Source organism: Aspergillus campestris, assembly GCF_002847485.1.
Source record: "Aspergillus campestris IBT 28561 chromosome Unknown P168scaffold_11, whole genome shotgun sequence".
Classification (NCBI taxonomy): domain Eukaryota; kingdom Fungi; phylum Ascomycota; class Eurotiomycetes; order Eurotiales; family Aspergillaceae; genus Aspergillus; species Aspergillus campestris.
In genome coordinates, this window is record NW_020194346.1 from 1,299,644 (window position 1) to 1,313,640 (window position 13,997).

Below are 13,997 nucleotides of genomic sequence, written 5' to 3' on the forward strand. Positions count from 1 at the left end.
GACCTGTCGATGAGCACCCAATAAACCGCTGTCGCGTGTGATCGACACAATGCCCCAGACAGCACGTTTCGGACTGCTCCAGCTGCCATCCAGCGTTCCAACTTGGCAAGTGGAGCGGGTATAGACCGGATTCGTGTAGTTCACTGAGCCTCGTCTGAAGACAACCATGACATCCAGAGCTGTATCACAATTCTAAAGCCCAGTGGTTCAGAGTAATTCAAGCCATGACACTCCTTTCAATGCCTTTCACCCAGTCGGCACATTTCCATTGATCGACCTTTGGAAGTGACGGCGGGGAATGCAAATGCGGGCGAAGAAAAGAAGGACCGGAGACTCTATTATTCCGGTCCGACCAGCCTCCGACCAAATTTGGCCCCGTCAGTCAACTCGGATTGTAACGGTCACTCATGCGAATTCGAGTCCATTCTTATTATCGCTTTCCAGATATTTATTCTTAGGCAGTGCCTTATCGCTCCCTCTCCATGGCGATCTGAGTCATGTTGCCTGCGATCGCCATTGTGGCCCTCTGTCTGCCTTAAACCACCCGACTAACAGTTCACCTGGCATCTCGGACCAACTGCCAAGATGGCTGCGACGGACCAGTCGTCGAGCTTGATGGATATCGCGAGGTGGGTAATCTGATCTTATTCTACTTCGGAACCGGTTGGATCTATGAGATGTGCAAACCAAAGCGCAGCGACTAACTCACAATCAGCACTCTGTCGCAGGACGATATCCCGTTCAAGCTGCGATGCGCGTGCTGCAACAACCTCGCCCTGAACGCGTTCCGCCTGCCGTGCTGCGATCAAGCCATTTGCGAGAACTGTACGTCTTCACAGACACCCTCAGCAGCTTCACCATCTGATCTGTCATCTTTAGGCCAAACCGCACTGCCCGACACTTGCCCCGTATGCGCGCACACCCCCATCTCGCCCGATCTCTGCAAGCCGAATAAGGCGCTCCGGACTACACTCAAGGCATTCCTACGTACCGAGGAGAAGAAGCGTGAGAAGGAACGGCAGTCAGCTGCCGCTGCGGCGGCGACGGCGGCGACCGAAGCGACTGCGGTAGATTCAGCTCCGGCGCAACAAGCGAACCCTGCACCTTCGACTTCCCAAGATGGACAGCCAGTTGCGGCGCCTGAACCCGCCCCTACTGCTGGCATGCCCACAGAACAAACACCGGCCAATGCGGAATCTCAGGAGACTGGTACCGAGCATCCCCCAGCGAATGCCGACTCTGCTCTGGAGACTGGGCCTCAGGTAATACTCACATCTGGACTTCTTTCTTCGTCGCGAAACATGTTCCTGACATCGCGTAGGATGAGCAGATGAACGCTCCCGCGGATGGGGCGGAACCCACCGAAACTGCAGAACAATCCACCAAAGAAGGCGATGCGGACGGCACTGGCGCCAATTCCGCCGAACAGGAAATCGCTCCCGATGTCAACCAGACCCCCGTACCCCCTCAAAGCGCGGGGCCCAGCATGTCTATGGGGATGGCCCCGAACATGGCATGGAACAGCGGAGAGTTCAACCCGATGCTTCAATTCATGGGAAACAACATGTTTGGCTTCCCAAATCCTATGGGTATGTTATCAGCCTCTCCGAAGCACACGAACACGAGCACGAACTAACCTGCCCCAGCAATGCCCGGCATGGCGATGGACCCGATGGCCGCGAGTCAGGGTATGTTTGGAGGCTACGGGATGAACATGAGTGGCATGAACAATGGCATGAATATGGACATGAGCTACGACGCTGGTCAGGGAATGTATGGCGGATGGGACGGCTCTCAGAACAGTATGTGGAATGGAGGCCAAGATAAATTCAATCCAAATGCTTTCGCAAATGGTATGGGTCCGCCGTATGGGGGCCCTTCTGGGTTTGGCGGCTATAATGTGTCTCAAATGCAGCAGCAGCAGCAACAACAGTTCCCCAACCAAGAGTTCCAGAATGGCTACTACGGCCCCGGATATGGCCGAGGTAACCACCACCGGGGCCAGCACCGCGGCTTCGGTCGAGGCCAGACGCCGTCGGATTATCTCCCTAATACTAACGGGCCAGCTCGTCCGAGCCATAATTCACTTAGTGGTCAGGACCAATCCCCCCAACCTGTATCTACTGAAGATCCGGGTACGGCCGAAGCCACAGATCCCCACGCCGAGACCCCCCAAAATGGCCCTAATGCCGCAGCGGATGCTTCGTCGTCTCACGAGATGACCGCGCCCGCAGAGAATGCTGATGCCAAGTCCGTTTCTGCAGATGCAGCGGCCGCGGAAGCCGACGAGACCCAGCTGCGCGGGATCCCCACTATCGATAGTCTCGATCAGGCAAACGCCATGTCCACCGGCCCCATGGGCATGCCGGGGTACATGGGACCGGGATTTGACCGAGGATACATGCGTGGGCCTTTCCAGGGTGGTCGTGGAGGTGGTTTCGGACGGCCTCCGTTCATGCAAGGACCGGGCATGCCTACCGAACCCCGCGGCCAGGGCGTCGTGGGTGCCCCCGCTGCCCCAAGAGCCATGAGACAAGGGCTTCCGAATACCAGCGTATACCGGCAACGGAACCTCCCCGGCCATGGACGATCGTCCGCCCCACCTACCAAGCCCGAAGAAGCGTCGCAGAGGTGAGTACCGCGTGCAGTGCTCTTACCATCGAAAGACTAACATACCTGTAGAGTGACACCAGCAACGCCACAGGAAGAGCCGCGCCCGCGCTCCCGGTCTAGATCCGAATCCAAAAACCCATCCGCGTCCAAACCCCGCAGCCGATCTCGCTCCCCCAATGCCTCCCGCGCAGACAGCCGTCGTCGCTACCGACAGCGCACAGCAAGTGTCGACCGCACCGTAGAGGACTCCGAGCGCAGACGCGAGCGACCACGCCGGCCAGACCGCGACAACAAGTACGATGATCCACCTGCCATGGAAGGCAGCCGTCGGACACGCTCTCCATCCCTTGAATCCCACCGGTCCTCTCGCCGTCGCGACCGCCGCAACGGCCGTCGATCGCGCCGCGCGGGCCGTCGTCGCAGCCGCAGCCCCAGCCGCAACCCCGACTTCAACCGCCTCTCCCCTACTATCGAAGAGAAGGACACAGCATCTCGCGCTGGTGACACCAACAACGATACCTCCAGCCGCGGCCCACGTAGTAGCAAAGACAAAGACCGTCCCACCCGACGGGACGAGGATCGCGAACGAGACCGAGACATGCGCCGTCGGGACCGGGACCGGGACCGCGAGCGCGACCGCTACCGTGACCGATATCGTGACCGGGAACGCGAGCGAGAGAAAGACAGAGACAGGGACAGGGACGTCGACCGCGACCGGCCCCGCGAGCGTGATCGCGATCGCGACAGAGACCGCAAACGCTCGCGCCGCGATCGGTCCGCGTCTCCCGTCGACAGCGACTTTTCCCGCCACCACACTTCCTCCCGTCGTAGCAAACGCGCGCGCGACGAGGGTAGCGACCGTGACCGAGACCGAGATCGAGACCGCGACCACGATCGACAACGCTCCACCCGAGAGAAAGACTCCTCAGCGAAACCCTCCCAACAGTCCGATAAAGACCCGCACACACTCGAGCGCGAAGCACGCAACCGAGAACGCCTGCTCAAGGAGCAGCAGCGCCGCGAAGCCATGCAATCTGACAATCAGTCGGGCAACACTGGTGGTGGTGGACGACGACGCGAGCGGGGCGGTGGCAACCGTCGCATGAGCTACAAGTATGAGGACGAGGAAGATGGCGCTGCTAGGACGGCGCGTGTTGAGAGTGAGAGGGAGGCGGAGAGGTGGTCATAACTGCATAAACCTCTCTCTTCTCATCTACTTTCCACCATTACCTGCCACTTCTCCCCTCCCATTGCCATTACATACCCTCCCTTCTTCAACTATGAACTACCCCATCCCCGCCTTGACACACCACCACCTCTACTTCGACTTCTCATTCACTGCTACATCTGGACACGGCCACGACGAACACTATAGATTGGGTTTTGTTGGGTTTCACGTTAGCATCAGCGGGGTGGAAATGTTGTTCGTGTCGTTTCGCTTCGTTTCGTTGAGATGATGGACGGACGGTATTGTTCTTCTCACTTGTTATGTAGATATAGAGTAATTAAAGTGAGATACTACTGTACAGGTTTACCTTCTTCGCTTACTTGTAATTCATTGCTTGCCGTTGTACTATCTGGTTTGTGTTGAGTAAGTGAGCGATGGTGCGTGATATCTTCAAGACAAGTTCTAATATAGCGACTATGCCTGGTCAGGCGCTACCAGATCCATATGCAAGTGCTTAAACCTTAAATATCGGTCTATATTGGCTTTTGTTGAATCAACCAAGATTAGCACTATCGTTTGAGCTCTTTGGAACTATACCTCTACGGCTTGGACATAGCCAAGCCCTAACCCCAGGAGACCGAGCTACAGACTTATAGAAGACACAATTCTTTCAGGGCACATTTCAAGAGAGTCAACGAGGTCCAATCGAGGTACCTGTCATGAGTGAACCGCTGTCAACATGATACTGTTGTTACGACAGACTGCAACCATGGGTTAGCTGCTGTCAGGTAGGGCTGTCGCAATGAAACCGTCGTCGTAGATAGAACTCTGCTCCGCATGCGAGGCTGCGCTAGTTTAACAGAATCGTCTGATATCTGCTTGTCGCATCTCTGACAATATCCTGATTTCAAATTACCACCTAAGGTGTAGACTGGCCGGATTGCGTTCGGAAATCTGTTCCGGATTGAGGTTGGAACAAGTGCCAGGGCCGAATCCGTCCTCTCGGGACGTTGAACGACGTCTCAACGGGTCTAAGGTCACCGTTTGGAATCTGTCAAAGTCCCGAAGGGTCTGTAATTTTAGGTTAAGATAATCAATTTGTTTGACTTCTGTACCATCATAAATAGGTTGGTGTTCCTGTACGCCATCAGTTCACAAGACCCACTGTTTAGCGGTAGCTCACCATCAAGGCACCTCTATATATGTAGTTATATGCATGGGAGGATAATGATGGAAACAGTTAGATTGATGATTTCTATTTTTTGTTTCTATTTATTTCTATATTGTGCTTTTTCGGCTATCCTTGAAACCATAGAAGATTGTAACTCCATGGAAGGTTGAATTGAAGATTGCGTGCACTATCTCTGCGTTATATATTCGTGTGTTGAACAAGTCCAACTGCGCCCGGACAACTATGCCTCTGGTAGGCCACGTCGTGCAGTGTTAATGCATCATTAGGGTCTATCAATCAGTCATATTACCACAATAACAGATCAGGTTCTGCTAAGAGGTGTGATATAGCTGCTCTGTCTGCCATAACGGGAACGAGCAGATCGTTAGAGCATAAGATAGAGTTTTGGAATAACCTACGGAATGCGCCACAACATATTCTCTCTTTGCTCATTTGGCTGATAAGGTGCTTTGTAAATAACAAACGTGTTTTCGAAGCCAATACATGCGTTCTAGAAGCAATGATGTTTCAACCAGCCTTCCAAACCGCGCGCCAAAAGTCAGCCACAAAATCGCCTCCCTCCTCCAACAGCGCCTCGAATTTTGCATCGTCGCCGACCTGCCCAAGGGCAGACACCATGTAAGATGTTATAAGCGCGCGTAGGGGGCCAGTCGCAAAAGGAAAGGGCCCTGTCTCGGCGTACACGAACCGCACGAGCTCAAGAACCGCCGGCAGGCTCTGCCGATACAGGGTAAAATTAGATAGGGTCTGTGCCATCTTGGAGCGTGCCAGCTGGCGGAGGGGGTCGATCATGTATTTATGGGCTAGGAGGTATAGCCGTGCGTGACCTAGGAAGACAGGAGTGAAGTCCTGATCTTGCGTGTTTGCTTGTGGGGAGAAACGGGATTCTTGGGGTGTACAGTTGTTGCTAACGTCCAAGGTTAGTGGTGAGAAGGAGTCTTTCAGGTGGCGTGTCCATATGCTCTTTTCTTTGTATGGTAGCGGCTCTTCGACTACTGGAGATGCGGGCTTTCGCGGTTGTATTCGAGATGTTTTCTGTTTGCGACTTTGCCGTTTTTCTGCTTTCGCGGATCGGATACTCGGAAATCCCCATGGGGAAATATCAGGTACAGGCTCGGGCTCAGGTACAGGCTCAGGCTGAGGGTCAGGTTCGTGCTCAGGAGCTGGTGGCTGCTCGTCAACAAACGGCTTTGTAAAACCGCTCCACGGATTCTCAGCGCACACAGATACCTCGAGAGGCGATGGTGGGGTATAGTCATGCAAATAAGCATACTCGCAGAGCCTCACGAAAGTATCCTCGTCGACTTCAGACCAATCCACACGTCTGGTCTTCGCCTCCAGCATATTGCCATTCATCAGCTTATCGAGGACGGGGGAAAGTTGTGCCAGAGGGCGAGAGTGCACTGTGAATTCCTTCTTCTCTGCTCCGATTTGGAAAGTAAATAAAGGGGAAGTGATGTAGCTAGAAGGAGCTTTTAGAATTTTGACATCGAAAATGACAGGTTTGAAGGAGTGGGACATACCCGCCGAAAACTCCCTCCATGGTATAGTGGTTGATTTGGTATCTTGTGGGTTATTCGGTGATAAGAGTTGACCTTGTTTTGTATTTGATGGATTTCTGTGTATTCGATAGGAAGGGCCGCTGAAAACAATCTAATTCGACGATATTGAAGAAGTTGTGGAATAGGACAACTTCTATAAAGGATCAGAAAAGAACCAGTATTTGGATAGTCAGCTCGAGCACTTGACTGATTGCAATCACTGTTTCCATATTCACTGCCTCGACGAAGGTGACGGAGCCTGAATTTATACACCACCACTACTATGTGCACTACGCCGGTCATAGTGAGAACAAGTCTCACTCGAGCCACGTCACAATGGGTATGTTCGAGATGTAGGCGCTCCGGTTGTTATAGTGACTTTACGTACATTAGCGCCGCAGTTGTTGGTACTCGCCCATGCTTCATTGGACTGGATTGATTTTGGCCCAACTGTCGCGAGCCGTGGCAGCGTCAAACGGTGGGTGGGTGTGGGGTTGGCGCCTGCGGATGCTAGAGTGCAAACCACCAACAGGGCTGTGTTGTGCAGTGGAGCGTCCCAAATATGTGCCATGGTGGGAAGACTTTGGGACGGAAGGAGGGCCATGCAGGAAGGCTTGGTGAGGTTACACTACATGAATTAGGTTTCTTGATTATGAGGATAGTAGGATGTACATATACTATTGACAAGAACCGACAATCAAGCCGTGGCCAAACAGGCCAAGGAAAGCTATGGACATCAAGAAGAAACAAGAAGGAAAGACGGAGTTCTACCGCGCAAGCGATCCAAAATAATTACAATACACAGGTCTACATACACGGGGGCGCTGCTGCGGAGTCACATCGACGGCTAGCCCAGCTTGGCCTTGAGCGATTCGATCTCCGCCGTCAGGTTCTGCACCTGCTGCGCCTGCGTGGCAATCGTCTTGGTCTGCTCCGCGATCAAGTCCTTGATCGCTCCAATCTCGCGCTGCACCGTGTCGGTCGGGATGGCGCTGCTGGCGGGCAGTGTCGGCCCCGTGGCGCTGCTGGGAGTACCGACGGTTGGGGTGCTGGGGGCCGGGGAGCGGTCGGCCGTGGGAGTCTGGACAAGTCAGCAGATGTCATCGACGAAGGTTTAGGGGGCCACCTACATGGCTGGGCGTGGCCTTCTCCGTCTGGTGCCACGGGGTAATCTTGATGGCCGGGGAGGCGGTGTTAGACCGCGAAGCGGGTTTGGGAACCTCATCGAAGCTGGTATCCACCTGAACGGGCTCGGCCTCTTCCTCCTTATCGGCGAACTTGTTAACCATGGCCGCCATCGAGGCGCCCTGCTCCTTCATAGACGGCTCCGGCCTGACCATCGCGACGGGAGTCGGCTCGGGAACAGGTTCAGGGGCCCTCTTGACGGGCGTCGGTTCGGCGGGCTTAGGCTCCGCCGCGGGTTTGGGCTCGGGGGCACCCATCGTGGCGGTCGGTTTGTCTTGCACGCCGGTAACTTCCTTCAGACCTTCGTCCTCAAAGAGACTGGCCATGGACACCTTGGGAGGGATAGCTTCCTTGCCTCCAAACCACTCCGACGGGCCCATGGCGGGCTTGAGGCCAATGGTGGGCGGGTAGATGTCATCCTGGAAGTTCTCGGACCGGCGGGGGACGATGAACGAGACCGGCTCGATGTACGAGTCGTTGACGGTCTTGAACGCGCGAGCCACCTCGTTGTCATGCGTGTTGACCCCACGTTTGGGGATGAAGGCGACACCGCGCTGGGGATCGCTCGATTTGTATTCGGAGAGATATTCGAACTTGTCGTTCTCGAGCTCAAAGTAGCGGATGTTGCCGTCACTGCACCATGTTAGCAGACCCAACAACCGGCGGGGTCACTGTGGCTTACCCTCTGCCTGCGAGGTACAGACACTGCGTGCCTTCATCCCAGAACGGCATACAAACACCAGAGATGGAGTCAAGGGTCTTGAACCCATTGATCGGCTCGCGGGGAGCCCGGATATCCCACAAGGCCAGCTGGCGGTCACTCATCTTGGAGAACCCGGTGGTCGCGATCCGGTCGCGCTCACCCAGCCACACAGTGCGACTGTTTTTGGCCCCCGTATGTCCCTGGGACTCGTGTGCAGGACGCTCCTGACGCACATCCCAGATCCGCAGCTTCTTGTCGCGCGACGTCGTCACCATGAGGGAGCCATTGGCGCTCCAGGATTGCGACTGGATGGCATCACCCACGTTCAAGGTGAGCTTGGGGGCTTGGGCTTCGACATCCCAGATTTTGATGGTGAAGTCGCCGGATGCCGTAGCTAGGATGTTCTCCGCCGCGGGGTTGAAGAGGAGGTGACCGATTTTCCTGCGCTGGTTAGTTGTTTCGCCCAGGGTTATGATCGCGCAGGAATGGTACGATGCAGAGCTTACTTCGGGTGACCACTCAGCTTGCCCACCGGGGCAACATCGCGGATGTCGTCAGCGTCGACGTCGGGGCGCACAGTAAAGTCGTCCGGTACTCGCCACAGAAGGACCTAGGGGTGTCATTAGTTGACAGATCACCCATACCCACGTCTTCAGATTGAAATACCTTGCCATCGTCCGAGGCAGACGCAACCAAGTCGTCGTTGAATGGATTCCTAGCAGTGTTGGCATGTGTGATCCTCCCACGGATTATATTCAACCCACCAGTCGGTATCCAGGACAGCAGCGGTGTGACCGCGGAAGAGGGGAATGCGCTCGGGCAGCTTGCCACGCTCGGTAAGAGGAATGACAGCGAAAGCGCCACCACCACCGGCTTCCCAATTCACGGAGAGGTATTGGGGGTTCGCCTTGTCGAAGGTTAGATTTCGGTTGTTTGGGAGGGCGACTCAGGGGCGAGATGCGGGTGGACCAACCTTGATGAGGTTGCTATCCCAGGCATTTCTAGACACCCGGAGGTTATCGTAGCATTGATCCTAGATGATCATCAGCAATTCGCATGGCAGTACCGGGGAAAGGGAGGGGGGAGATCCTACCTTTCTCGTCGACCGCCCGAAGACGTGTCCTAGTGATTGATACCTGTCAGATTGCGGGCAACGGAGGGGAGGAAGAGAGAGGCTCACGGTACTTGGAGGAACGGACAAAGCGACCAGACATCCCGGAGGAAGGTGTAACAACGAACAGACAAGACAATGGAGAAAGGGAGCGTGAAACGGTGTAAGAATGACACGGGAATGGAGTAATTGAGAAGAGAGAATGGCGAGAGAGCTTAAGGAGTTGTAGCTTCAATGAAAGCAGAGTGGAGAAAGTGAAGCTTGGCGGCCTGAATGCGGCAGCGATGGCTGGCCTGACGTTTCAGGTGTCGTGCATCCCCACCATTGCCTGTTCGGGACTAGCGTGATGCAACCTATCCAGCTGAGTCAGCTGTGATTGTTTACCGCCTTCGTTGCTCCAGAAACGGCGGATCGGCAATAATAATCAGCATCACCGGCTTCATCCATTCAGCTCTCTGCAGTCAATCTAAATCTATCTGGAATTAACTGGACTCACTTGCCGACAGCGGTCGCCCCCTCACTGATATGTTGCAGTCTTCTTCCCTCTTAGCCCTATCTTGCTTGATCTAGTCCACTTCCCCCCTCTTTTCCCCACCGTGGCCTCTGTTGTTTTCTTGCTCTTCCTCCTTTCCAAGACCCAGGTACCCACGGATCTCTACCTTTGCTACTCCTATCGCATCCACACTGCCATCATGGAGAACGCGAGCTCGGTATATCTCTGCACATGCCATGATCCAATGGTCTATACTGACGTCTGGTCCAGGCGCAACCCACGAGCCCAACAAGGTCTCGCATCCCCAAGGTCGGGGGCGGGTTAAAGGAGATGACATCGGCTCTGGCCAACTCTCGTTCGGGCATTGCTCCTCCAGGTTCCATTGCCGGCAAGGTATCGGGGATGGCGCGTACGTATACTGTCTACATTGTTAGCGGTCATGGCTGACGAGAACAGCCCCCAACCGCACCAGAAGCACCACACACGCCCCGGAACCGACCAAGACAACCGGAACGACGATCTCGCGCGCAGCCTCTGGTAAGGTACACAACCGCGCCAACTCGTACGCCTCCTCTACCCTGGGTAGATCCGCCTCGACCGCTTCGCGCACGAAAGGATTCGCATCCACCGTCGGACCCGGTTCGCGATCCAACACCGGCATGCCCCGTCCACACTCCTCCCTCGCCGGTGCTCGAAAGCCCAACGGACCCTCGATCCCTCGACCGGCCACTTCATTGGATACCCATCAGGAGGAAGATAGCACAAGCGTGCTGGGCAAACGAAAGGGTAGGCAGCCATTCTCATTTGCTATGTTTTTTCCACCCTCCTTGGTCCCATGGTCACGGTCAATTGATGGCATGGGTGGCGCGTTGCGCGAGATAATCCCATGTAGACCTGAGCAGTTTCAGGTGAAGACTTGCGCGATGGATCACTCAGCGCTGGACCCATTGCACTACAACTCCCCGGACCCCCAATGTTCTACTCTTTGCAATAGCCCCAGACCCCTGAGCCCAGACCCTACTACAACCACCCCAACCATACCCCCTCCCTGCAGACTCATGTCCCCATCAAGGCGATCATCGCGAAAGCCTCCCCCTGTTCCCCATTTTTTGACCAAAGAGTCCACGACCACCGGATTTAACTTATTCCCAGGTGCAGATTGGGACCAGGAATCCCGCGAAAAAACCATGGAAGAATTCTATAAGAAAATCATCTCCGGAGTTAGCCAAGCAGGGCAGGAAAGCTTCGGTCTAAAGGAAACGGTGGAGCTCTATAAATCACGAGGTACGGAATACATGCGACCTCCGCGAAAACGAACTCGCTGACAGAACTGCAGTCATTGAATTGGAAGAGGCCAAATCGGAGGCCTCCGAACAGAACCTTCGTCTCCGGGTGGAGTTGGAGTCCATGAAGGTCCGCCTGGCTGCTGCCGAAGAGGCCTTGAGAAATGCAGAGAGCAATCATGAGATCTCCCTCAACGACATGAATAAGCGCTATCGAGTGGACGTGGAAACTGCGAGACAAGAGGCCAGAAATGAACAGGATGTTCAGGCCCGACAACACGACGAACATATGAGGCAACTCAAGCGACAGCTCGAAGAAGAATTGGACAACGAAAGAGCGGCTCGACACCGGGAGATCAACCAGCTCAACTCCCAGACCGCGATGGACGCACAACGGTCTCAGATCGAATTGCAGGCGAAAGAGCGGGAATTTACCGCCCTCCAGACCGACGTGCAAGGCCTACGGGACGCGCTGGACCGCGAACGAAAGGGCACCCAGGATCTCCGACACAACCTGGACACGGCCAGCAGCAACAGTGTGACGCTGGAATCGTCCATTCGCGCACTCAAAGCCCGGATCGAGTTCCTGGAGTCGGGACGCGAGGAGCAGTCTGAGGCTTTCGAGCAGATCAACCAGCGGATGATGGACGCTGTGGCGGAAACCAACGCAACCAAGGACCAGTTGCGCAAGGAGGAAACCCTGCGCCGGAAGCTCCACAATCAGGTGCAAGAGCTCAAGGGAAACATCCGCGTGTTCTGCCGTGTGCGCCCGTCGCTCCGCAGCGAGCCTGTGACCGACATGGCACAGATCCAGTTTCCCGACGACTCGGAAGACTGCAAGGAAATCAGCCTCATGGGGCCGGAGGAGAAGAGTAGTCTTGGGACTGTGTCCCGCAAGACCAACGTTTTCTCGTTCGACCGGGTGTTTGCCCCCAGCACGCAGAATGCCGAGGTGTTTGACGAAATCAGCCAGCTGGTCCAGAGCGCACTGGACGGGTATAACGTGTGCATCTTCTGCTACGGCCAGACGGGCAGTGGCAAGACGCACACGATGTCTTCGCTGGACGGTATGATCCCGCGGGCAGTGCACCAGATCTACGAGACGGCGACGGGCCTGCTAGACAAGGGCTGGCGATACACGATGGAAGGCAACTTCGTCGAGGTGTACAACGAGAACCTCAACGACCTGCTGGGCAATCCGGACGAGCTCGACAAGAAGAGGCACGAGATCCGCCACGACATGCAGCGGGGGAAGACGATCATCACCGACGTGAACACCGTGCGGCTGGATTCCCCGGAGATGGTGGAGACCATCCTCAAGCGCGCCGCGGCCAACCGGTCGGTGGCAGCGACGAAGGCGAACGAGCGGTCCTCGCGGTCGCACTCGGTCTTCATCCTCAAGCTGATCGGCGAGAATCACATCACCGGCGAGCGCAGCGAGGGCACGCTCAACCTGGTGGATCTGGCGGGTAGCGAGCGACTGAGCCAGAGCCAGGCGACGGGCGAGCGGCTGAAGGAAACGCAGAACATCAACCGCAGCCTCAGCAGTCTGGGCGATGTGATTGCAGCCCTGGGACAAGGCAAAGACGGCGGACATATCCCGTACCGCAACAGCAAGGTATGTCTCTCTTTCTCTCTCTCTCTCCTTTGCGATTTGAGAAACCCCACTAACTGTCGCAGTTGACATATCTCCTCCAATTCTCCCTGGGCGGCAACTCCAAGACCCTCATGTTCGTCATGGTCAGCCCGCTGCAGGCTCACATGGGCGAGACATTGACGAGTCTGAAGTTCGCAACCAAGGTGCACAACACGCATATTGGAACCGCGAAGCGTCAGGCCCGTGTGCGGGAGTGTTGAACTTACATACTAGTATGATTGATGAGGATTGGCTGGAGGCGTTTTTATTTTTTATTTTGCTTTGAGATACCGATAGTTGAGATGTTAAGTTTGGGAATTAGCTGTTAATAATGTACATTTGTTTGGATCATTGGAGTATAATTTGAGGTGTAGGAGTAGATCGGGTGGCCATACCATTGTGGCTGATCTTGTAGTTATCCACTGTTTGTTCTGCTACATACAACATGCGACCTTCATATCTTCCAAGAAAAAGTATTGAACATATGAAATCTGTCCATGTCTATCAATATTCATCTACTCCGTAGTTCATGATCAAACCATGCAAGTAAGCTGCATTGACTGTCTGCTACATATGGATCGACAAGCCATAAACCATCAATAAGTATATTATTCAGCTGCATGTTCCTTATGATTATGCTTTCCGGAAGTGATCTACGTACAGGATTCTGACAAAGATATTATCGATCAAACTTAGATCGATAGAAATATCTCAGAGCCAGAGTGGAGATCGATCCAGAATGACACCCAACCCTAGACCATGGACCACACCAATCCATCATCACATAAATACATAACCCAGCCCAGTGGTGCTATCAAGAGTAAAGTATCCATTTACTCCAGCAGGATAGTGATCGTCACGACAAGATAGCAAGCCCACGGTGCGGATTTTTCTCGGTGGCGATTCACATCAAGGTACATCCGATCTGACAACTAACCCTAAGAGAAGGATGTATATATTCTCTGACCCAGAGGACCGGCTCAACCAAGCCCAGGAATCATCAAAATAAGAAATCAAACCACGGGTGGAACGTCGCCCGGCAACGATCACGACTTATAAAATATTTACTTTC

At 54.6% G+C, this 13,997-nt stretch overlaps 4 protein-coding genes across 4 annotated transcripts; 2 read left to right on the top strand and 2 right to left on the bottom strand.

Annotated features, from left to right (window-relative positions):
• Positions 1 to 585: 585 nt before the first annotated feature.
• On the top strand, positions 586 to 3,802 carry P168DRAFT_284476 (uncharacterized protein; the record flags this gene model as incomplete). The annotated part of the gene is made up of 6 exons (XM_024836130.1): positions 586 to 629; positions 716 to 825; positions 880 to 1,262; positions 1,322 to 1,589; positions 1,647 to 2,631; positions 2,683 to 3,802. The coding sequence occupies 6 exons, from the start codon at positions 586 to 588 to the stop codon at positions 3,800 to 3,802; spliced, it is 2,910 nt and encodes a 969-aa protein (XP_024690346.1).
• Positions 3,803 to 5,480: 1,678 nt separating this feature from the next.
• P168DRAFT_334650 (uncharacterized protein) lies at positions 5,481 to 6,516 on the bottom strand (the record flags this gene model as incomplete). The annotated part of the gene is made up of 3 exons (XM_024841694.1): positions 5,481 to 6,161; positions 6,198 to 6,435; positions 6,497 to 6,516. The coding sequence occupies 3 exons, from the start codon at positions 6,514 to 6,516 to the stop codon at positions 5,481 to 5,483; spliced, it is 939 nt and encodes a 312-aa protein (XP_024690347.1).
• Positions 6,517 to 7,181: 665 nt separating this feature from the next.
• P168DRAFT_292826 (coronin) lies at positions 7,182 to 9,707 on the bottom strand. Its single transcript, XM_024837675.1, has 9 exons — positions 9,583 to 9,707; positions 9,496 to 9,524; positions 9,376 to 9,435; positions 9,167 to 9,309; positions 9,069 to 9,117; positions 8,909 to 9,012; positions 8,382 to 8,843; positions 7,645 to 8,332; positions 7,182 to 7,595 (listed from the first exon to the last, which is right to left on the bottom strand). The coding sequence occupies exons 1-9, from the start codon at positions 9,614 to 9,616 to the stop codon at positions 7,362 to 7,364; spliced, it is 1,803 nt and encodes a 600-aa protein (XP_024690348.1). The 5' UTR covers positions 9,617 to 9,707; the 3' UTR covers positions 7,182 to 7,361.
• A 257-nt stretch (positions 9,708 to 9,964) lies between these two features.
• P168DRAFT_292828 (putative kinesin family protein (KlpA)) lies at positions 9,965 to 13,282 on the top strand. Its single transcript, XM_024837676.1, has 6 exons — positions 9,965 to 10,223; positions 10,277 to 10,415; positions 10,463 to 10,792; positions 11,159 to 11,290; positions 11,343 to 12,907; positions 12,970 to 13,282. Exons 1-6 carry the CDS (start codon positions 10,206 to 10,208, stop codon positions 13,144 to 13,146), a joined length of 2,361 nt encoding a protein of 786 aa, XP_024690349.1. The 5' UTR covers positions 9,965 to 10,205; the 3' UTR covers positions 13,147 to 13,282.
• The last annotated feature ends 715 nt before the right edge of the window (positions 13,283 to 13,997 follow it).

Coding starts and splice junctions, on each gene's coding strand:
- P168DRAFT_292826 (XM_024837675.1), bottom strand. CDS start 9,616: ATGTCTGGTCGCTTTGTCCGTTCCTCCAAGTACC. Junction 9,310..9,375: donor GGGATAGCAACCTCATCAAG/GTTGGTCCACCC, acceptor ACCTTCGACAAG/GCGAACCCCCAATACCTCTC. Junction 9,013..9,068: donor CTGCCTCGGACGATGGCAAG/GTATTTCAATCT, acceptor TGACACCCCTAG/GTCCTTCTGTGGCGAGTACC.
- P168DRAFT_292828 (XM_024837676.1), top strand. Junction 10,416..10,462: donor CAAGGTATCGGGGATGGCGC/GTACGTATACTG, acceptor TGACGAGAACAG/CCCCCAACCGCACCAGAAGC. Junction 11,291..11,342: donor GGAGCTCTATAAATCACGAG/GTACGGAATACA, acceptor ACAGAACTGCAG/TCATTGAATTGGAAGAGGCC.